The 24266-nt window shown below is 42.8% G+C and overlaps 1 protein-coding gene and 1 pseudogene across 3 annotated transcripts in view; one reads left to right on the top strand and one right to left on the bottom strand.

The window, feature by feature from the left end:
• Nucleotides 1-9525: 9525 nt before the first annotated feature.
• COMMD7 (COMM domain containing 7) overlaps nt 9526-24266 on the bottom strand; it is a 33164-nt gene continuing 18423 nt past the window's right edge. Inside the window, exons 4-9 of one of the 3 annotated variants that reach the window (XM_004370452.2) lie at nt 11987-12043; nt 11866-11903; nt 11309-11399; nt 10944-10993; nt 10473-10521; nt 9526-9943 (exon numbers count right to left, since the gene is read on the bottom strand). In XM_004370452.2, the coding sequence (XP_004370509.1) occupies nt 9867-9943; nt 10473-10521; nt 10944-10993; nt 11309-11399; nt 11866-11903; nt 11987-12043 (362 nt within the window). In that variant the 3' untranslated portion in view covers nt 9526-9866. Of the gene's footprint in view, nt 9944-10011; nt 10522-10943; nt 10994-11308; nt 11400-11865; nt 11904-11986; nt 12044-24266 lie in introns of those variants that run through there. The other 2 variants (XM_023725334.1, XM_023725332.1) reach the window with 2 other exon arrangements.
• Nucleotides 14304-20212, top strand: LOC111819192 (metallothionein-1A pseudogene; annotated as a pseudogene).

Raw genomic sequence — 24266 nt, 5'->3', positions numbered from 1 at the left:
AAACACACCAAGCATGCTCTCGCCACAGGGCCTTTGCACATGCTACCCGTTCTGCCTCCTGCTCATTACATGTCATGTTCCTCATCCTTGAACCCTGTCATCCCCTCAGAGAGACCTTCCCTGACCACCAAAGACTGCTCTACCCATTATTCCCTATCCCTGCATGCAGACAGTTCCCATCTAACTCATATTACAATTATGCATTTCTTTATCCATCTACTGTCTCCCCAGATAGAGTAGGCCCATGAGGTTAGTTTTGCTCACCACGGGGTCCCCAAGGCCTAGCACAATGCCTGGCACAAAATAGACGTGGTAAATATTTGTTAAATGAATGATTGAATGACTTCCCATTGTATAAAGTCAGCACCCCTCAGGCTGGCACTTCAGCCCCTCTATCCTCTGACCCATACCACCAAGCCAACCAGTGAAATGATCAGCACGTCGTCTTCACTCCTTCGTTCTCATTTGATGTTCATGAGAGAGAGGCCTACAAGAGTCTGGAAGGGCTGTAGGGGGCATAGGGTTGGCATGGGGGAGTGACTGCTAAAGGGTACTGGGCTTGGGTAATGAAAATATTCTAAGATTGACTGTGGTGATGGTTGCACAACTCTGTGAATATACTTAGCACCACTGAACTGTACACTTTAAATGGGTGAATTGTCTGGTATGTGATTTGTATCTCAATAAAGACATTACAAAAAAAGAAAGAAAAAAAAAAATCCTGGAGGGTGAGAGTGGAGCTAAGCATCTGGAACCCAGGTACAGGGCTATTCTACCCCACCCACCTGGGGAGCTCCTTGACAGTGAGGGCCTGTTGATGTTTTATGAAAACATTCTGTAAAATACTCCACAAACCATCGTCAGATCTGTTCTCCTCCCGTGCCCCCCAAGTGGCAGAGAGTCATCAAACACTTGCTGCTTCATGAAGGGTTTCAAGTTGCTTCTGGGCCACTCTTCTGATAAATCTCTAATCAGCACTTACTAAGCACCACCAGGACTCAGACCTATGACAGAAGCCAAGGCAAATATATCCAGATTATAGGCTCAAGTGTTCTCTAGGTTTCATTCACTTATATGTACATTAGAATCACCCAGGAAGCCTGTTAAAAACTCAGATGCCTGACCACTTTCCATGCCATCCCACTCTGATTTCGAAGGTCTGGGCTGGGCAAGGGAGATGCTGGTACACACCGAAGTCTGAGAACTACTGGCCTGAGTGGGTGATTCTGAACCCTGGCTGTGCACTGCAGCGACTTGGGGAGCTACTGGAAACACTGATGACAGTCCCCACTGCTACCAGACATCCTCATCTAAAGGACCTGAGCCGGGTACCTGACACTGATGTTTTTCAAATATTCCCCCAAGTGATTCTATCGTACGGCCAGGGATAAGAACTACTGGCCCAGATGCTTGCTTCCTAGAATATTCTAGCTGATCCAAGTCAGAAGGCCTCGATCATTTGTGGCAGGTGGATGTTTAGGGTCAAGACCACACAACTGTGGTCATCAGCACCATGGGTGAACAATGAGCACTCACTGTGGGCTGCTCCACAAGGCAGGACACAGTTGCTCCCGTCACTCTTCTACTTAACATCTGTCCATGACTCACTTTAGGATCAAGTCCAAACTCCTTAGCCTGGTAGGATCTGGCCCCTGACTATCTTCCCAGCCTCCTTTCCTGCTGCTATTCTCCAGCACTCACCTCAGGCCTCAGCCATCTTTAACTACCACTAGTTCTTCCATAAGTGCCCTGTTCTTTCCCACCTCCCTGTCTGCAAAAGCCGTTTCCCCTCAGAAATGCCACCACCCAACCTTGCCTGCTTGCCTCACTCCTGCCGGTGCCTGGTAATCAGCTTGAATCCCACCCCGGTCTGAGTTAGAGGTGCCTCCATCCAGGCGTCGATAGGCTGCTCCGCACACTTCCTCCAGCGCGCATCTATCACACTGCACTGGGGTCACTGACTGTCATCCTGAGAGCAAGACTCTGTGTTCCCAGCACTGAGCAGAGCCTGGGATACAGGGGTTCTGAGAAGCAGAAGGTAAGCAGGGTTAACTTCTATTTCTGAAGGTTACTTTGGCCAAGTTCAAAAGACTTCTCAGAGGACAGAGAGCCTCAGACAAGGCAGTCAGAAAGGATATTAGTCAGCACTAACTTGAGGACTAAAAAATTGCCGCAGGAGTGGAAATCTAAAAATTGACAGGCTAGAAGTAATGAAGAGATGCCTTACCACCTGGTTAAAATCTGAACTGTACCATATAGCAGCTGTGGGCCTTTGGGCAAGCTATGAAACCTCTCTGAGCCTCCATTTCCTCATCTGTATAATGGGGATAATAATAGTCCTAACTCAGGGTTGCTAAAAGTGGTAAAATAAGCTAATGTATATAAACCACTGAATGCAGTACCTAACATAAGGAATCACTCAGTAAATGTTGGCAGGTATTCTTACTCATAGAACACCAGTGCTGAAAAGGCCTTTAAAGCCTCTGAATCAGCTCTTGCATTTTAGTTAGGGAGCTGATGCAGGAAAGAGGAAGGTCTCGCTGGCACCTTCTGTCCAAATCCAGAGCAGGACCAAGGGAACTGGTTCTTCTTCAGAGCCACTGAGGGAAGCATGTGAACACTGCTTGAATCAGCTGACATGCTGGCCGAATTCCAGCCTGCAGTTTATAATGACTTGGAGCCTGACAAATTCCCAACATTTCACTCTGTTTCAGACAAATCGTTGAGCATATTTTAGGATCAGCAAAAACCCACAATGCCTTTGGCTGAGCGCTTTCCCTCTTCTTGTTGAAGCCCAAGGGTATTTTCTAGGAAATTGAGTCCATCTGTTTCTGATTCATTTGTACTTAACTCATCACCAAGCTGTTTTATAAGAGCCCTTTGATGTGAAAACGGCCTTTTTCTATAAGCCTCTCTAAGCCTTTATTTAGTCAACAGTACGTAAACGTCTCTCCAAAGAGGACAAAGGCAGCCTCCCAGTCTCCTTCTACACACAGACCTGTGAAGGGAAAGTGTGGCCCAAAGGGCCTACCCTGTGGCCCTGAAGTTCCCTCTCTTTGGGCCTGTCAGGGCAAAGCAGACCTCTCCCTCACTCCAACCCGGATGCAGGGTTGGGCTGTACAGCCACGCCTTCCTGACAACTCCCACCTCTCCTCTCTGGGCATGGTAACCCTCACTGTCCTCCTCCCACATCACTCGCAGCCTGTCTAGATCAATTTATGATTTCCTGTGTGTTGCTCAGAGTTTCTTAAACTTGATTTGAAGTTCCTCGAGGATGAGAAGCCAGGTCTCATAACTCACTGCATCCCCACCACTCCTGGCACCATTCCTTGTACACAATTACAGAGACCATTACTTCCAAACCAAAAACCTGTAGAAAACCCCTGACAAGTATAAGCGTTCCCAAAGGACAAAGGGGAAGAATAGTTGAAATTGGGCTGCCCATTCAAAGATATATGGCTGCTGTTACATAGTGAGCAGCTCAAAGAAATGTTGATTGAACTGAATGGACCAGGGCATGAAGGGAGGATCTGTCTCCCCTTCCCTCTGACACCCAGCCCAAAGCACTCCATTACGTCTCAAACCTGCCGTTTCATACATCAGGATGAAAACATAGAAGAACTCCCTAACCCAAGAGAAGAGAAAAAGCTCTTCAGTAAATTCAAGGGTGACTGAGTCATAAGGTGCTCCTGAGAGAAACCAGGGTGTTTTACGAATATCCCTCACTTCAGGTTGTTTTCAACACTCCATGACCCTTCTCAAGGCATCTGTTAGAGGTAGAATCTTGGCAGATGCCCTATCGGGCTGGTCTGATTCTGTGCTCATTAAAGGTGTATTTGGGGTCCCTCACAGGCACGGTGCATCAGAATCATCTTCTAAGGGCTGGTTAAAACACAGATCATTGAGTCCCACTCCAGAGTTCCTGATTTGATAGGTCTAGCGTGTAGCCCAAGAACTTGGATTTCTAGCAAGTTCCCAGGTGATGTTGATGCTGCTGGTCTAGGGAAACTTTGAAAACCACTGGTCTAGCCTAGCCATTCATTTAGTCCTGGAGTGAAAATTCCAGGGGAGGGAGCAGCTATCTACCACCAATGAATCTGTCTCAATTTCCCTTTTTCTCTGGATACTGTAGCTTAGTTCTAACAACCCAAAGATGGGTTACGGTGGTGGCAACGCACCGCTCTGAAGGAGGCACTGGGCTTGGTGCCACACAGAAACCGCTGCATTCAATCCTCACAATTACTCTTTGACATTGACATTATCCCCATTTTACAGATAAACCTCAAAGGTGGGGAGAGGTGAAGCAAACCCCCTCAAGATCACAAACTGCTTAGCACAGCACCTGGTGCACAACAGGTGGCCAATATATTCTCCCGGAACTAATGCATTCCTGAATACAGATGGTAAGAAGCAATTTGAACCTGACTCCAAAGCCCAAACTTGCTCTACCATATTAGCAGGAAGCATTGAATAAGGCAATGTAAACTCTGGGAGGAAAAGGACTAAAGCTTTTCTAAATCTAATGTACTGTCAAGAAAGGGTCTGAACGAAAGGAGGGGCAATGAAGAGAAATGGTAAGGAGCTGCTTCAAGAGGGGCCATGAGAGAGAAATGGAACCACTTTCTAGAGGAATCAAAGGCAACTCTCCAATAACGGGTCCAGATCAGCCCTGAGAATTAGCATGGCCTTGACAGAGACAGGTTGATGGGGAAGAAGTTCAATTGTTTGGGTTAAAAATACTTCTTTTTTTTTTTTTTTTAGTGAAAATAACAAATGTTCTTAACAATACAACTAATAACATCAGGAGGTAAAGGGCTACAGTTCATAAGCCAAAAAATATAATCATCTCATATAAAGGTAGGAATCTACAATAGAAACTACGGACAGTGGTTGCTTCTGGGGAGTAAGGAAATTTTTATTTTGTTCAGTTCTGTAACGTTTGAAATTTTTACTTTGCACTTTTCATGTATTCTCTGTATAAATACAGCACATGAACATATGCTGATACTGCAAAATTTAGAAACTACAGATAACCTGAACAAAAAATTTGAAACTTGTAATTCTACTGCCAAGAAGTAACTACTACTATTTTCCTTTATATCCAGTTTGTTTCTATGTAAACATTTTTGCAATCGGTTCACCTTGATCTTACTGTTTTGTAACCTAATTTTTTCCCCTAAATGTCATGACCATGATCCTTTTCATAATACTGTCTTCTTCAATATCAGTTTCAATAGCTGCATGCTATTCCATTATATATACCATAAGGTATACAACAAATCCTCTATTGGGCGACATTGTTTTCAATTATTTGCTATTATAAACTTTATTTTTAAGCTGTTATATTTTAATCATCATCATAGACATCATCCATGGTTCAAAAAAGATGATTTACGATTCCCCCTGCTTCAATGCAGAGGAAAAAAAAATTCATAGAGATGTTTTAATGGGGGTTTGATTTTGTAATACCACCTGATTTATATAAACTGTTAAAACCTTTCTAGTTGGAATTTTATAATCTGTGAACTATATCTCAATAAAAATCATACAAAAACCCCTTCTAGCTGTGAGTTAGAAGACCAAGATTCCAATTATGATTACATGACTTCATACAAGTATAATCCTTGGTGTATCCTCTTCCTTGGGGTAACAGTGGTGGTAATAACACCCAACCTTCCCCCATTACCCTCCCCAACCATGACAGTCCTTTCTCCTATGGGGGAAAGAATACAGCTATTTCTGGTTAATCTTCTCTTGGCTTGACTATTACCATCTTAAGGAACATTTTACTCCAAGTCTAAATAAAAATAACCTGTAGCCAAAGACTAGGTTAATAGAGGATTTATAAACAAAAGAGGAACAAGAGTTAATCAATTGCAAAGATGAAGTGCTAGCGGTAAGATCCTGTTCAAATCCCCCAGCATTGCAGCAAAATCCCTAACAGTCTACAGGTTCTGATCAATGGCCCTTATTCAATATTTGTGACAAAATTCCAATACAACGAAGGGGCTAGAGTAGTTCTTGGAGTTCATAATAGGATCTTCACTATAGTAAATGGAAGTAAGAGTGTAATCTACTCTTGCATAGAAATAAACCCAAACCAAACCCATTGCCTTTGAGTTGATTCTGACTCATAGCGACCCTACAGGACAGAGCAGAACTGCCCCATAGGGTTTTCAAGGCTGTAATCTTTACACAAGCACATTTCCACATCTTTCTCCTGTGGGTTTGAACCACAGACCTTTCAGTTAGCAGCTGAGTATTTAACCAGGGCTCCTATGCATAGAAATAGGGTCACTGAAAAGAAAAATTGTCAATTACCTGGGTACACAGCTCTTGCCCATAGGAGGCGCTTCAAAAGTATTTGTGGAATCAAGGAGCAAGGAGTTCAATTACTCTTGGAAGATGGGTGCCCAGTCTGATTACCTTACACTAAAGACCTATTGGGTTTGAGCATGATCTATTTAAAACTGACTATAATCAAAACAACTTTCCAGGGTCTATTATTCTAAAGCCAGGCAAGTTTCCTAACAGTCCTGCATGGAGGCTGTACATCAGGCCTCATTTTCATTTCAACAAACAAGAGGACCTACAAGGCGGGGTGGGTGGGGGAAAGGGAGGGGCTGCTGATGCAAAATGTTAGGATAATTGAGCTGAAAAAGAAGTCTGTATTATCAAGAAGCTCACAGGCCAGTAGAGGGGAAAATCCTGGAACCATAAATAGTTCACATTAGTTAAGCAAGCACTGTGCTAAGTGACACAATAACCCTATGAGGTAAGAACTAAACTTGTTTTACAAACAGGGAAACTAAGGTTCTGAGATACTAAGGAGCTTGCTTGAGATCACACAGCTGGTAAGCAGAGTGGCTAGGATTCAAAGCAGTCAGACTGCATGCCTGACCAGTAGTAGAAGTATGAAGGAGGCTCTACATGGGCCCAGCAGGTGTTTAATATGGCCCAGAGCTGTCGGGAGGCCCTTAGAAGTGCCCTAGATGCTACATCTTGAGGTGTGGGAAAGTATTGTAGGCCCAAGGGGAGAAGAGGCAGATGGATGCATGGCTTGGTGGCTGTAACCAGTCTGGTAGACTAGTACAGGCTGCCTGCTAGGAGGCAGTGGAGATGGAGTGGTGGAAGAAGCAGGCAGGGCCACCTTTGAAGGCTTGGTGGGCTGAGTTTGGACTTCACCCTGGACACCATGCAGAGCCCTGAGCGTTTGGATCTGTCAGCTGACGTGGGAACAAGCTGGACTGTAGTCCATCCACACATCAGAACACTCTGCAGCCATAGAAAGTAATATAGATTCTTTACATACTGATATGGAAAGATGTATTAAGAATAGTGTGCAATCATTTATGTTAAAAAGGCTGTTGTGTGCTGTCGAGTTGATTCCAACTCATAGGACTCTATAGGACAGAGTAGAACTTCCCCATAGGGTTTCCTAGGCTGTCATCTATGGAAGCAGATCGCCAGGTCTTTTCTCCCATGGAGCCGCTGGTGGGTTCAAACCTGCAATCTTTTGGTTAGCAGCTGAGAGCTTAACCACTGTATCACTGGGGCTCCCTGTTAAAAAGATGGGGGGTAAAAATATATATATATTCCTATTGTTTGTATGTGAGGAGAAAAAAAAAAAACACTTCTGAAAGGATACCAAAGAAACTAACAACAGGGGTTACCTGTTGGAGGGGAGCAGTAGGGAAACAGTAAAACAGGGATAGGGTGAAAGGGACTTTTTAGCTTTGCTTTATTCATTTTTATAGTCTTTGAAAACAGTAGCCCTGGCAGTGCAACAGTTAAGCACTTGGCTACTAACTGAAAGGTTGGTAGTTCAAACCCATCCAGCAGCTCTATGAGAAAAAGACCGGGCAATCAGCTCCTGTTGAGATTACAGCCTGAAGAAGCACACCAGCCCAGTGGCAAGGACCAGAAGGCAGGAGGGGGCAGGAAAGCTGGTAATAGGGAACCCAAGGCTGATAAGGGAGAGTGCTGACATATCGTGAAGTTGTTAACCAACGTCATAAAACAGTATGTGTAATAATTGTTTAATGAGAAGCTAGTTTGTTCTATAAACCTTCATCCAAAGTACAATAAAAAAAAGATTACAGCCTGGAAAACCCTATAGGGAAGTTCTACTCTGTCACATGGGATTGCTATGAATCAAAAATTGACTCCATGGCACCTAGTAACAACAGTCTTTGACAAAAGCACAAACTCTTTGACCTAGCAATTCCATTTGTATGTATTTACCTTGTATTATTTCCACATGTGCAAAATGACATATATGCAAGAATATTCAGTTGTAGCACTGTTTATGGAAGTCACTGGGTGGTGCAAATGGTTAACGCATGTAGTTGCTAACTGTAAGACTGTAGGTTCGAGTTCACCCAGAGATGCCTCGAAAGAAAGGCCTGGTGATCAATTTCCAAAAAATCAACCATTGAAAACCCAGTGGACCTCAGTTCTACTCTGACACACATGGGGGTCGCCATAAGTCAGAGCTGACTAGGCAACCTGTTTTTTTTTTTTTTTTGCATTATTTATAAGAGAAAAAGAATGGAAACAACTTAAACATCTATTAGCAGAAAGCTGGTTAAATAAATCATCCATTTGAAGAAATATAGTACATTTATTGCAAAGAATGTTTTATATGTTCTGATAGGGAACAATTTCCAAGTTAAGTAGGAAAAAGCAAGGTGCATAGTGTGTGTACAGTCTGCTTCCATTTGTGTGGGAAGAAGAATCAAACTTTGTGCATATATATTTGTAAATGCATGAAATATCTCCAGAAAAATACAGAATAAGCTAGTAATAATAGTAGTTGCCTCTAGGGAGGAAAACTAGGTAACTGGAGAGTGGGGGTGGGAAAGAGAATTATTTTACACTGTATCTTTTGAAACATGGGCATGCATTACCTATTCAAAACTTTAAAACATTTCAGACAAGGAGGGGAAGAGGGAGAAGGAGAAGGAGGAAAAGCCATGTGCTAGGATGGGGGCTAAAGTCATCTCAACACAAAGCATTCATACACTATGCTTTTTCATGATGTTTTTTAACCTGAGTTTTCTCTGATCTGCTGTGACAAATTCCAACTCTGGACCACTGCTAATTTAACTGAAGACTCAGTGCAGGATCTTCTCAGGAAGGTCATTGTGAAGAGAACACTAGTTTTCTGCAAGGCAGATGACTCTTTAATTCATGCATAAAGGCAACTAGAGCTTTGCTTCAGAACCTTTTTTATTTAGCACCTAACCAACAGAGGTCAGCTTCAACCAAAACAAGCTCAAATAGCCTCAAAAGGCCCGCCTTATTATAACACAACAGGGCAAAACCAGAACTGGGGGCCGAGTTTAGCCTCAGTTCTCTTCAGAGATGACCAATCACATATTTATACACAATGCTCAGTTAAAAACTGATTAGCATTGCCCCACCACCACAAAGAGAGTGTGCAGAAATCCTCGGGGCTCTCCACACGTGTCATTCCTACAGTCTGCTTCTTGTTCAGCCATAAATGAGTTCTTGTTCTTTTGGGGGAAGGGTGGTCTGCGTGTATCTTGAGTGATGGCACCATCTGTTTACTCTAGAGTTTTGATGGGGAGGTGACTCAACTCATTTTCTTCCCCGAATCAGTTTGAGTATCTAAAAAGTGTCCTGGGAGATAGGTGCTGGTTCCTTAACAAAGAGTTTACAGGGTGATTGTGTAGGGCTCTTTAAGTACTTAATCCTGTTGTTTTTCAGAAACCTTTACACCTGGGCTCCCAAGAGGCAAGCAAGGCAAAATGAGCACCCAACGGGCCTGTGAGTGAGGTACCTCTCAGAGCAGTCACCCCGGGAGGGGAGGGTGGCAAGGCGGAGATGTAGGGGGACAGAAATCAGCTGAAACACTCCATGCTGGCTCTGACTCGCTCCATCTCGTGTAGGAAGCTGTAGAACTGAGGCAAAGTTAATTCTGGGGAGAGAAAATTCAGCTTCAGGTAAATGTTTCCAGCTCCACAGAATCATCTGAGAATTTTCACCTTCCCATTTTTTTTTTTTTGGCTTAGTACAGCTGAGCAGCTCTTGGAGGGTAATCGATCATGATAAAGAACTGAGAGCCTTGAACACAGAAGGCTCCCAGCTCCTTTAAAAAAGGGTGTAAATGGCATAACTCTGCAGCACAAGGAGATGAAAGGGTATCACTCAGGATGTTCAATGTGACTTCTACAGCAAGAGCTTCTGAAACCTTCAATCTCAGCCATTCCTTCCCCCCATTTCCCTTTTTCAAAAGGCTCTTCAACTGTAGTGTCTCCGCCCTGCCCATGGCTTATTAAGGATCCTCATATTATCTTTTATGAGAAGAAAGGCAATGGAATAGCTACTCCATGGCTCAGTTATGAATTTTTTTTCTGGTAGAGATGATTTGTGGTGGACTTCGTGAGCCCACTGATTAAAGAGAACATGGAAAACGTAAAAAGGCTCAAATGGGAATCTGGACTCACCTATATACAAATTTTCAGTTTGGTTTCCTTTTTTAACCACCAACTTTAACTGATTTAAAAAAAAAAAAAGAAAGAAAGAAAGAAATTTTTAAAATTAAAATGACAACAAATGGGCAAATTCCTGAAACCCTTTTACCTAATTAAACATCAAAGCATCCAACTTCTAACTTGAGAGTTAAACAGGAACTGACTGGATCACCCACCACCAAAAATTCTAACAATCCCTATAATTATAGAAGCAATCAAAATTTTCATTAATATCAGGTTCAATAAGTGTCAGGTTCCTATTAACCTGGAAGTGGGCATGTCAGTAACCATACTTGTGCCTGGCCACATTTCTATGAGATACACAAGACACTTTCGTGGAACATCTAACTAAATGGATATTTAAAGGAATGCAATGCAGATTTAGTAATTTTTAACCAAGTCAAAAATTTATCCATTTTCAAAGATCAGGAGGAGAAGACTTACTTGTAAAAAAATACTTCCCACTTTGTCCAATTCACTGCTCCCAGATGTCACTGTGACACAAAAGAGGAAAATAACAAGTGACTGGTTGAGGATTTACTCTGAAAACCTCAATCTTGCTGTCCAGCTGAAGCCATGTGGGGGTGAGTATGAGGCCAGCAAGATGTGCTCTGTGGTGAGTCACCCTATGGAGAGCCGCGATGGAGACAGCTGCCGACTGCGGGCATCAGTACAGAAAAGCAGCTGCTGACCGACTGCAACAGTCTTGGAGGACTATGGACGTGTCTTCCCCACTGAGGCTCCCTAAAAGGCTCTGCAACCCAACTCTACATCACCCGAATGACCTAGGCCTGGTTCCAAATAGTTACCTCCAAATTTCCACTCCATATCTATAAGCTGGTTAATCATCAGAGTCTGACCTATGGCCCACTGAGCAAGGGTCTGGGAATTCTGTTTCCACTGCAACAAAAGCAAAAAGTCAAAGTCATAACAATGAAAAAATGCCTCCCTTCCCTACCCTGCCCCAAACACAGCAATGTTTAGTATTTGTACAGAAAGTGGGAAGCATGCAGAACCAAGGCCTCAGCCTATATGCATACATCTAGTCTAGAGATGGAAAATGATATAATATAAATGCTTCCTTTTATTCCAAGATTTAATCCAAATTAGAACAAAAACTGTACAATATTTGTATCCAGTCAAATCAGAGGGAAAAATCAGAGATGTACTAAATAGTGCTGGGTAAAACCTGTATGTATGTCACATATGTATGTCATTTGTGTGGAACCAAATGAAAAACATTAAGCTTGGGAAATGAAGCGTGATTGACGGTTTTTTTCCTCAGTCTACATTTTCCTTTTATTCTCTTTTCATTAAATAAAAGCAAGTAATCTTAATTAACCTTGATTAAAATGAATTATGATACCTTTTCAGAAAAGTAAGTGGCTTTGTCCTCACTAAGACCTGTAAGAGAACAGAAGGTGACATTAACAGGATAAAGAGCCACAGGGGCCTATCACCCAGGGTGACCTTGGGAGATGACCTACCCAGAGTTATGAAATCAGCCCGGACCTGCTCGGCTGTGAGACTCTTCTTTAGGGCACCTGGTAAGTAGGAGAGAAATTGGTTAAAAAGGGTAAATCAACTACTCAGTCATCAGTAAGTATTTAATGGGTACAAGCTATACAACACAGATGAGAAGTAATACCAAAGACCCAGCTAGCTCCATGAAACTCTCAATCCAGCTGGGGAGAAAAGGCACATCTGACACAACTGGAGAACAAGACAGCATATTTTATTTATTGTACAATTATTTATCCTCCAGAAAGTGTGGAAGAAGTTGGAGACAAGAGAAAAAACTTCATGGATATGGGGATGGGGTACCTGATTTGAGGATTCAGTAAGGGTAGAGAAGAGCAAAGGGGGTGGGGGTGGGGCTCAATGTCAGGGTGGGCACAGGGGCAACAGCTGAGAACTGTACTGTGCAATATGGAGCCACTAACGTGTGGCTATTTACATTTTAATTAATTAAAATTAAGTAAGAATGTAATCAATGTCACTAAATGGTACCTGTAGAAACTGTTGTATTGGTGTATGTTTTGCTGTGTATATTCTCAACAACAAAAACAAAATAAATGAAATTTTTTAAAAAGGGGGGAGATAATAAACTCTTAGATTGACTCAAATTTTAAAAAAAGATATTTTCTGATTTAAAAAAAATTAAAGTTAAAAATGTCATTCCTCAGTGGCACTAGCCACATTTCAAGTACTCAATAGCCCCATGGGGACAACGGCCACATTAGACAGTACACATTATAGGCCATTTCCATCTGCATAGAAAGTTCTGTTGGACAGCGTTGTCCTAGAAAATCTGCTTTCACGCTTACACCAAAAAGGACTAAACAGCTTGGCCTCTACGATTCACTTCCTTAGAGGCCATGAAGCCTTCCCCTCAGACACTCTGAGAACACAGCCCTGTGGGGGCTGCTTTGTTCTGTTTGCAGGCTTCAATTCCTGAAAACAAAGTGTTGCCAGAAATCTGGGCTTCTCAATGTTTAACCTGCAGGTTACAGCCTAGAACCACAATTTGGCAGCCACTTCAAAATTTTCCACTTCTTAGTCTTCCAGAAGATGACTAATTAAAGGATATGAAGACATCAACCACATTAAGGGAGGGTCCTGAACCTATATCCCAAACCCAAGTCCCTATCCCCACCCCCACCACTCTCCAGAAAAACAATCCCAAAGCCTGTTGTCCCGGCAAAATAAGCCATGTAAACAAAGGGAGGAAATCTTTTATCTCTAAAATCAGACTGAGCAAGGAAGCCATGGGGAAATAAAAAAGGAGAGACCCCAGGACACTTTGGCGATAAAGGCCCTCCAAGAAGGGGGCCACTTTGTAGCCAATCCATTAAATCCTAACTACCATGTGTATAGCTCCCGAATTTATATCCAGTTCAAAACCAGTCTTTTTTGGATGACCTCAAAATACTGTGAAGTGGGAGTTATTACTGTAACCTTTAATTGACAAGGAAACTGAAAATCAGAAAGAATAGACTTTTTTTGGAGAAAATTTAGCAAATGAACATAGTCACCCAATAGATAATGCCCCAAAAAGTATACTGACTTGAGAGAGACATGGAAAACTCTTTAACAATGTTGGTAGTAGGGATTTAAAAAAACCAAAAAAATCATGAACAGTGAGACGGTTTAGGTTCATCTACATACTAGCCTGAGTTTAAAGGTGATTCTGTTAAAACTTAAGTCAGACCATGTCTCTCCTCTGCACAAAACCCTCCTAACAGCTCCGGTTTCACTTGCAGTAAAATCCAAAGCCCATGCAATTTCCCGCATGATCTGGCCTCCTCTAGAACCCCTATGGCTCTCTCCCTTGCTTACCCTGTGTTCCTACAGCACCAGGCAGGTTCCAACCTTTGGGCATTTGGCCTTGCTGTTCCCTCTGCTGGGAACACCCTTAGTTAAGTCCTCACATGGCTCATTCCCTCACTTCACTCAGGCCTCTCCTCTGAAAGGATCCCTGACCACTGTACTTAAAACTGCACTACCCCTCACACATGCCCTTACACTTGCTGTATTTTTCTGCACTGCATTTATAACCATCCAACTTTAAGTTATATATTTATTGTATAAAAATGGCGTGGTGGGGGTGTCTGACGCCCTCTAACTTCACAAACAGCCCAAGACTGATTCCTACGAGGCGGAGGTCAGACATGCCTCCACCCTCCAACCTTTTGACCAATTCTAACACCAACCGTTCCTGCCACAGCACTCTACTTCTCTGCTGGGTTCCATAATTTGTTGCACTGGCCACACACAACTCAGAGATTACTCACGACTATAGGTTTATTAGGGAAGTAACAGGTTACAATTCAGGCTCCGGAATGCTTGGGATACAGTTCTTTGATCACTACAGCCTCTTCTCAGCCGTTCCCACAGGCATGCCTACCTCAGGCCCCTTGGCCTCTGCCCTGCTTGGGTAAGTGTTACAAAGCTCTTTTAGCTCTGCAGATAAGTGCCCAGAGGCACCCCACTCTGCCAGTAGGCCTTGGCCTGAAGATGCTCAGCTCTCCTGCTCCCTGGGTTGGTGAGCCCAGCTCCGCCATCACCAAGCACCTGGAGGCATCCCACTCCACCAGGAAGCCTCCTGCACAAAGGCACTCAGCCTTCTCGCTACATGGGCCAGGAAGCCCACTGTGTCATCTCCTGCTGATTTCCTGGTTCTGATGCCTATGCTTCTCTGCCATGGCTTCTTGTCATCTGTCTCCTAGATCTAGGAGGTTCTTAGTGCAGGGATCCCGGCTCCAAAGGACATGCTCCACTCCTGGCTCTTTTTATCTTGGTGGTGGTAAGATCCTCCCTTCCTGTCTCTTGGATTTTAAGCCTAGTGGTAAGACATGGCTAGAACCATACAGCCATTTTTCCTAGCCTCAAGACAGCCCCTCACCCAGTCCATTTTCTAGAGTTCTTTCCTTTCCTCCTCAGAACCTCCTTAAAGAAAAACAGTCACTGGCTAGCTGGAATTGGCTGAAACAGGTCCTGCTCTTCATCCTGACATTCCAAATGACCTTTAGCTCATTAACTGCGTCATGCATGGTAAATTCTCCGTCCCTGGGTGGAGAGCTGACATGCTACTCAACAAAAATGATTAAGTTCCTCCTGCACAGGGAATTGAGCCCAGGCCTTCGAAAATGCTTACTCACTCTAAAACATTGTGCCTGCATGCACGCCATTTTGTATTTTGAAATTGATCCCGCCTATATAAACCAGCCTCAACAAGCTGCCTGCCTGTGAGGCAGTCTCGGAGGGCATGCGGCCCTGTCTGTCTCCTTGCTTGGCCAACCAATAAAGTTGCCTTTCATTCTTCCCAACTTGGTCCCTGTTTTTTGACCCTGATGGAGTTATTTTTGACCCGGAGTTTCCGGCAACAGTGGGATGGCAAAGCTGACCAATATCCTTGTTAGGGTTCCATACACTGTATTTCCATGGTCCTGCCCCCCCGACAAGGGTGCGATGCACCTTATTTACATTATTAGCAAGTTATCCAATCCCCTTGGTGTGCCAGTCACCTCATTTGCATAGTCCCATCCAGTCATTTGGTGGGAGTTACAAAGACTATAGCTAGAAGGACCGCATCAAGTAATTCACTGCACTGCAATTGCCAATTTCCCACTAGAAATGTCAGCTCAATGAGAAGAAGGACCTGGCTCGTTTTGTTCACTGCTGAGTCCCAAACTTTTAGAACAGTGCCTGGCACCGTTTATTGGTTGGCACTCAATAAACAGAGGCTGAATGAAAGAATCCATACAATGGAATACTATGAAATCCTTCAAAAGAATGAGGTAGAGCTTGATGTGTCAATTTGAAAAATGTAATTAAAAGAAAAAAGGTATAGAATAGTCTTCAAAATATGGTCCCTCTTATGCAAATAAAGAGATATACACCATTTTATTAATCTCTTTAATTATATCCTTATCCAACAGCTAAGTTGGCAAAACACATTTTTTCTGAACAGACAACACAAAGAACTGAACAGTAGATCTCTCTGGGGAAAGTGACTGGGTGGGGTATCTTTCCTTTTTATTTCCTTCCTTTTTGTCACTTTAAAATTTTCTAACCACATGCATGTAGTATTTTATTTTTATGAGAAGGTGGTAGAATTGGGGGCCATTTTTGTTTCCTTTCTGGTACTTTCCTGTAATTCAAAAATAAATAGTATTTGAAATAAAAAAGTTAAATGAATTGCCCAGGGCCACAACAGCCAGCAAGTGGCACAGCCAAGCGGCTTATAGACTGGAGGGTGCCCAAACCCAAGCTCTTTCTACTCCAGGTCATTCTGAGATGCCGTCCCCGTGAAGCAGTACAAGGCAGTGCTACAAAAGTGACCAACAAGGAAGGCTACTGAGCTACAAGGGTAAAGAGCAAGCTCTATATCCTGAAGTTACCTTGGGTGGGCAGTAGCCATACTTTTAAAATATATTCACAGCATGCTAGGCATCATGCTCTAAACTTCTTTTTCAGCACTTTCCTTTGGTGATTCCTGTGTCCTGAGCAAATGCCAGACACACAATAGGCCAGCGGCCTTGACCTTAAGTCAGAAAGAAAACTGAATTCCAGGGTTGGAGTCACCGGAACATGTTACTTGGGGAAATTTGAGAATGTCCTTCTCTAAACACAGATACCCATCTGGGACGGTTTATAAAGCCCTTGAGCACTAATTTCACCAGAACAGGTGTCTCAGTCAAGCCCTCATTGCTGTGAAAGGGTCAGATAAGACAGAGGTATATGTGAGGGTGAAATTTGAGTTTTGCCCAGTAACAGTAAGAAAATCAGCAAACATTGTTCTTCTAGCCAAAAATCTATATAAGTTTATTCAGTGTAATAAGAAAGGCAGAAGAATAGAACTAAGCCTTGGTGAAAACTCCTGGAGGAGGAAGCAGACAGGGGAGTGTGGCAAGCTGCATTCATTCAGGAATTACTAACCTTGAAGGCTAGCAGGTTGAATCCATTCTGGGAGGCTTCTGGGGGAACACTGGTCACAGTCACTGTACACATTATTTCCTGAACACCTGCCATGTGCCAGCACTGTGCCAGACACTGGGAGATATCAAGCAAAGACAATAATCTCTGCCCTCCTTAGGCTTACTTTCTAATGAGGGGAGAAAAGACCATAACAATAACGTAAGGAATAAGTAAACCATCTATAGTATTAAAAGGTGAAAAGTGTCATAGAGAAGAGTAGTAGAGCAGGATAAAGCTAGCAGTCCTGGGGTGCTTAGTTCAACATTTGATTAAATACCATTTGTAACTATCCTTTGATGCTGACTATTCTTTTTTGCCCAACCAGAAAGAATTCCTCGGGGGAGTGGGGAAGGGGAGTCATCATCTCTTCATGAAAAACAATCAGTTACTGAGCACCCACAAGGGTCAAGCATCTTGCTAAGCATTAAAATCAAAACAGGTTTAAACAATGGCCCTTCCATCAAATTACAGCAGTGTAGCCACCATTCACTGAAGTGAGCACTTTATATTTATTTCTCTCTATCTATAACGATACGTGAAGTATTATCTTGCGTAGCTGAAGAAACTGACTCTGAGAGGTTAAATAACTTGCTCAAGGTCTCACAGCATAGTGACAAATAAGAATACAAGGGCCATCTAGCAACCAAATTCAATGTGGGGGCCCTATCCGGATACGATAGAAGAACCAACTATAAACTAAATGCATGAGACAACGGGGAAATTTGAACACTGACTGCATATTTTTAGATGTAATAACGGTATATGATTTGATAAGGGAAAAAATCCTTTACCTTTTAGAGATACATAACAAGGTATTTTGGACTGAAACAATATATCTGGGATTTGCTTTAAAATAAGTAATCCAGTCTGTAAAGCAGTGGGGAGAGGTAGGTGGGGTAGAAATGAAATCATTTGGCCATGGGTTGACAACTGTTGATGCCAGGTGTTAAGAATTACATACTAAATAGTAAAAGAACGACAACAACAAAAATCTACCAGGCTTTGAGCCAGCTGAGCAAGGCTCTAGCACCAGCTCTTCCTCTGTACGATATTAAGCAAGTCACTTACCTCCTTCTCTAAGCCTCAGTTTCTTATCTCCAAAACAAAGATTAGACTAGATCAGCAGTTTACAAAGCTTTTACTGGATGCCCCCTCCAAAAAAACAAAACTATGTGTTAAAGATGTCTCACAGGTACTGGTTAAGCAGGTTTCTTTACTGCAGGATATTTCAGAGCCTGTGATATGTTAATGTGTGTGTGAATTCTCCAAGGTTCCCATGCTAGAGGGAGGTCTGACCACTGAAGCCTTTTATTGATGCAAACACCAACTTGGGGAAGACTGATCTGGAGGGTTCTTGAGGCTCCTTCAGCTGTAACAATCTGTACCTTCTGCAGTGAGGTCTGACTGGGAGGGCAGGACCAAGATAAAAGGAAGGATGTAAGGGCTTAGAGGCCCTTACATTTCAGATTAGACTGGGAAAGGCCTTAAACGACAAAGCAAGGAATGCAGACTTCATTATGCATAGTCAACAGTTGAAAGGAGCAGCATGATCCAAGTTATGCTGTAGAAGGAGTACTGCAGAGCAAAGTGGAGTCTGGAATGGGAGAACAGAGGTGGGGATCTGGTCAGACATTCCTGCCATAACTAGGCATGAAGGACAGGAACTTGTTCTGAAATGACAGCCTCTGGGGCTGGAAAGTAAAGGACACAGGATGAGGCCAAAGAATGAGGAAGAGGCCAAGAGACTTCCAAGCTACAACCTCAGATGCTTAGGAGACATCCTGGAAGAAATGGGGACTTCGAGCAGAAAAATTCTGCAAGAAGAGAAAAGTTAGACTGCCAGGGGGGAAAATATTTGAACAAAAAAATAAAGTAAAACAAATAAATAGAAATTGTTGAGAGCTAACTGAGAAGTTAGGCAAACCAGAGACCTCAATTCCAGAACTTAAAAAAAAACTTTGGGGCTTTCAATGGTCAAGAGATGGAATCAGATCCTCTCCATTAAGGTGAAGGAAAGTTTTATCTCATAATTTGATATTGAGGTATAGGACTGAAAACTAGCTGAACTAAATAAAGGTTACAGTTTAACAAGCACCCTATTAAGTGCTTTATGTAATATTAACTCATTTATCCCTAACAACAACATCATGAGCTACTCTTATTACTACGTTTTTCAGATAAAAAAACTCAGGTTCCAAGAAGCTGACTTGTCCAGGGTCAAACAGCTACATTAGTTCATGTGATGAAAATTCAAATCCAAGTGAACCTCTGGACTGGATGCTATGAGTTCCTCAGTGTTGTCTATAGCTACAGAAAATGATCTGTGAGCATGCCTTCCACCAGCCTATCGGCCTCTTCGCCACCCACCTTTGGACCTCTGCCCTCATCTTGCTCGCAATGGACTCCAAGTGCTGCTGCACCACTGGTGGCTCCTGTGCCTGCACTGACTTCTGCAAATGCACCTTCTGTAAGGAGAGCTGCAGCTCCTGCTGCCCCATGAGCTGTGCCAAGTGCACCCAGGGCCGCATCTGCAAAGGGGCATCGGACAAGTGCAGCTGATGTGTCTGACGTAGCAGAGTCCTGCACCCAGATGTAAATACAGCAACCTGTACAAAACTGGATCTTTTTCTCATACAAACCTGATCTATTTGCTGCCTACCTCCTTTCTTCTATGAACTATATGAATGATAATACAGTATTGACTTAAAAAAAAAAAATTATCGTTAGAAACACTGAAAACCAATCCTGCTTAAAAATATAAACCCAGTATCCCCTGAGAGGGCCAGAGCATCTCCTAAATTCAGTTCAATTGACACAGCATGAGGAATCCGTGGGTGGCGCAAATGGTTAAGCACTTGACTACTTACCAAAAGGCTGGCGGTTCAAAACCACCCAGAAATGCTTGGGAAGACAGGCCTAGCAATCTGCTCCCAAAAGGTCACAGACTTGGAAAGCCCACTGAGCAGTTCTAGTTGTACTCTGCACACATGAGGTTGTTGCCATGAGTCAGAATTGACTCGATGGCAACTAATAACAACACCCAGCATGCTCCAAGCACCTGCTTTATGTCATCACTTTGCTTATAACCGTGGCTTAGGAAAGAAGTACAAGACCCTCCCGATTAGGGGGAGCTATTTGTTAAGGAGCCCTGGCAGTGCAGTGGTTAAGTGCTCAGAACTGGAAGGTCAGCAGTTCGAACCCACCAGCTGTTCTCCAGGAGAAAGATGTGGCAGTCTGCTTCTGTAAAGACTGCAGCCTTGGAAACCCTATGGGGCAGTTTTACTCTGTCCAATAGGGTCGCTATGAGTCAGAATCAACTAGAACAGCAATGGGTTTGGTTTTTGGGTTTAACTATCTGTTAGAGCCACAAGATAGACACATGTAAAACAGTATGAAAAATAGAAAACTGTAAATGATTATGGCCCAAAATGATAGCTGCAAACAACAAATCTTGGGAGTTGAGAGGAAGGGGAGGTTGGTGTGTGCAAGTGGTTTAGGAAGGCTTTCTGAAACGGGCAGCATGGGCTGGAGCTCAAGAGGTGAGAATTACTGAAAGCAGTTTGACAGGATGGAGTAGGGTGGTGGGTAGAGATGAGAAAGACAGGAAAGAATGGAGGCTGGGACACTAGATAGTGGTCTCCTGAAAACTAGTGTCCACAATGCCTGTTGGGTAGACAGATCTCTACCCTGAAACAAATCCATTACCAAGTTGTAGGCCAGAGAATGAGAATAAAGACTTCTGGTTCCCCATTTTGGGCATCTATCCAACAGAAATAACATACCTGAGTAAAAGGATGTTGTATGAACGTTCACCACAGCACTGTTTAAAAGTGAAAAATTATAAAAACTAAAATGTCCAGGAAATGGATTAACTAGAGAAGACACATTCATTCTATACTACAGCCATTAAAAGAATGAAGTTGAAAGATATACTGATGGGGAAAGATCTCCATGACATACAAGGTATGAAAAATGCAAGTTGCAGACAATTTTGTGATGTGCTACCATTTATGAAAAACTAAACAAAACTAAATGAACGTGTATGTCTGCTAAAGATATACAACAAAATTATACTGTGATTATCTCTAGGGACAAAAGTAGGATGAGCTTGGGGAAGGAGAGTAAAAGGGAATTTTTACTTTTGATTCTCCATAGCTCTCCACCGTTTTAAATGTTTACAATGAAAATTTATTCCTGTATTATAAAGGACTTCAAGTTCCCATCCAGCCTTGCAGTTTGCATATTTAACCTGCCATTAGCGCAAAAATTCCAAGAATCACTAAAACAAAGGATCAGAAGATTTCACATTTGGAAGAAACCTCAGGGATGTTCTGGTTCAATCCTCCAGAACATACATCATGAGCACAAAACAGGGCTAAGGAGAGGATTTCAACTAAAATATGACATGGCACCTGACAAGAACAAACAAATTGAGCCCCCAACTTTTAATACACCCTTGAGCTGAGATCTTAGGAAGTTCAGCTTATTACTCACCTTTAAAATGTGCAAAAAAGTACAAATCTCCCACCTAGGATGCTGTTTTACCTCCACTAAGCCTTGTCAAAATTTAACCTTTCTTTAAGACACAGCTCAAATGTCACCTCTTTCTTTAAATAAAATTAACTTTTAATTGCCAAATTAATACTAGCAACTTTTTAGACGAGTAGCCAAAAATAAACAATTAAAATAACCTGTAGTCCTATCACCCAGATATAACCACCGTTAATATTTTTATTTTACAAAAATGTGACTAACGAAGGTGGGGCCAAGATGGCGGTGTAGTCAGATGTTTCTTATGGTTCCTCTTACAACAAAGACCCGAAAAAACAAGTGAATCGATTATATATGACAATCTAGGAGCCCTGAACATCAAAGGCAAAGTTGAGGAATCAGACTGCAGCAAAAGGGGGAGGGAGAGACAGTTCAGAAGCAGCGAGGAGTTGCCAGACTTGACCCAGAGGGAACCAGTAACCTGCAGCCGGTGCATGCGGTGAGGCAAACAGTGCGCTCAAGACGCATTTTCCACATCAAGTGGCGGAGAGTCTACTGAAGCCTCTAGAATCCGTGAAAAGCAGTGCTCAATCAACAAAAGCTAAGTACATGCGTCTAACATACCCTGTGGATCAGACCTCTCTCCCATTTACCTGCTCCCTCCCTGCTCTGCACCTGGTCCCAGGCCTGCTTCAGCCATTGCCACTTTCCCTGGGCCGGAAGTAACGACCCTGAGCCATTCTCCTAGCCTTGGGAAGGGAACAAATTAACAAATAAGAATAAATAATCTGCCAGCTCTCCTAAGCCAGGAACTCAGGGTAGGTGTAGCTCCTTCGCCTAGGTACAGGCATAAGGGGTCCACAGACTTTGAATGCCTTTTACTCCTGCATAGACTTGTGTGGGCCCATTTCAACAGCACAGACCCTCATTAGCACAGCACAACAGCATATATACCTGAAGCCCAACTTCAGCTGTCAGCTATATGGTGGAGTGAGTGGCAGGTTCGTGACATTTGACACTGCTCGGCCCCTTAAGCAGGGTCCTCATCTACTTACAACAGGGGCCTGAGGACTGGTGGCTCCACTCACACCACGTAAGTCACCCACAACAGGGGTCCAAGAATAAGTGGTGCCAACCAGTCCTTACAGCCAACAGCACTGGGTGCCTACAGTCTGGCTGCAAAACCCACCAAAACGTGCTCTAGGGAACAGGGACACGCTTTCCTCCCAGACACTCAGGGGCAGCCATCAGCATCCTACCTTGCTCAGCCCGTGACCCCCTACTGTAGCCAGATACCTGTGCCTACACCAATCACCCCTACCCATCTAGGACTCTAAGTGAGACCCTGCACCACACACTTGGTGACTGACTACCTGGACACCTGAGCTGAATCCATACAAGAAAAGTAAATGGACTCTTGGGCTTATGTACCTAATAACAGATCTAACCACCTGGCGAAATGACGTTAGTGCTTCAAAGGCACCAATGATGAAACTAGCTCACACGAGCAGCCTATCTGGGCATATTAAAACAAAACAAAACAAGACGCTAGGACACAGTAGCAAACATAAAATAAATAAATAGAATAACTTATTGATGGCATGAAGACAACAGTCAGTATCAAATCACATAAAGAGGCAGATCATGATGGCTTCAGCAAGCCCCCAAAACAAAGAATCAAGAAATTTTCCAGAGGAAGAGAACTTCTTGGAATCACCAGAGGTAGAATACAAAAGATTAATATACAGAACTCTTCAGGAGATCAGGCAAAAGGCAGAACAAGCCAAGGAACACACAGACAAAGCAATAGAGGAACTTAAGAAGATTAGAAAAGAGCATAATAACAAATTTAACAGGCTGCAAGAATCCACAGAGAGACAACAAACAGAAATCCAGAATATTAACAATAAAATTTCAGAACTAGACAACACAATAGAAAGTCATACAAGCAGAATTGAGGCAATGGAAGTCAGAATTAGTGAGACTGAAGATAAAGCACTTGACACCAACTTATTTTAGGAAAAATCTGATAAAAGAATTTTAAAAAATGAAGAAACCCTAAGAATTATGTGGACTCTATCAAGAGGAATAACCTATGAATGACTGGAGTACCAGAACAGGGAGGGATAACAGAAAATAGAGAGGATTGTTAAAGATTTGTTGGCAGAAAACCTCCCTGATACCATGAAAGATAAGAAGATATCTATCCAAGATGCTCACTGAACCCCAAGGAAGATCCCCAAAAAAAGTCACCAAGATATATTATAATCAAACCTGCCAAAACCAAAGATAGAGAATTTTAAGAGCGTCTAGGGATAAATGAAAAGGATAGTCAATAAGACTAAGCTTGGACTACTCAGCAGAAACCATGTAGGCAAGAAGGCAATGGGATGACATACATAAAGCCTCGAGGAAAAAAATTGCCAGCCAAGAATTATATATAGAGCAAAACTGTCTCTCAAATATGCTGGCAAAATTAGGGCATTTCCAAATAAACAGAAGTTTAGGGAATCTGCAAAAACCAAACTAAAATTACAAGAAATACTATAGGGAGTCCTCCAGTTATAACAACCCAAGACGAGAACACAAGACAGAGCAATCAGATATCAACCCAGATAGGGAAGACACAAAAACAAATCAAAGCTGAAAATACGGAAACAGAGACGACAATATGTAAAAGATGACAACATTAAAACAAAAAAGAGGGATTAAAAAAAGCAGTCATAGATCTTTCATAATGGAAAGGAAGACAAGTTGACATGAAGAAATAAAGACTGGTTTAAACTTAGAAAAATA

Source organism: Trichechus manatus, unplaced genomic scaffold, assembly GCF_000243295.1.
Source record: "Trichechus manatus latirostris isolate Lorelei unplaced genomic scaffold, TriManLat1.0 scaffold00008, whole genome shotgun sequence".
Lineage (NCBI taxonomy): Eukaryota > Metazoa > Chordata > Mammalia > Sirenia > Trichechidae > Trichechus > Trichechus manatus.
The sequence above is the reverse complement of the archived record's forward strand: the minus strand, read 5'-3'. Positions and strand labels throughout refer to the sequence as shown.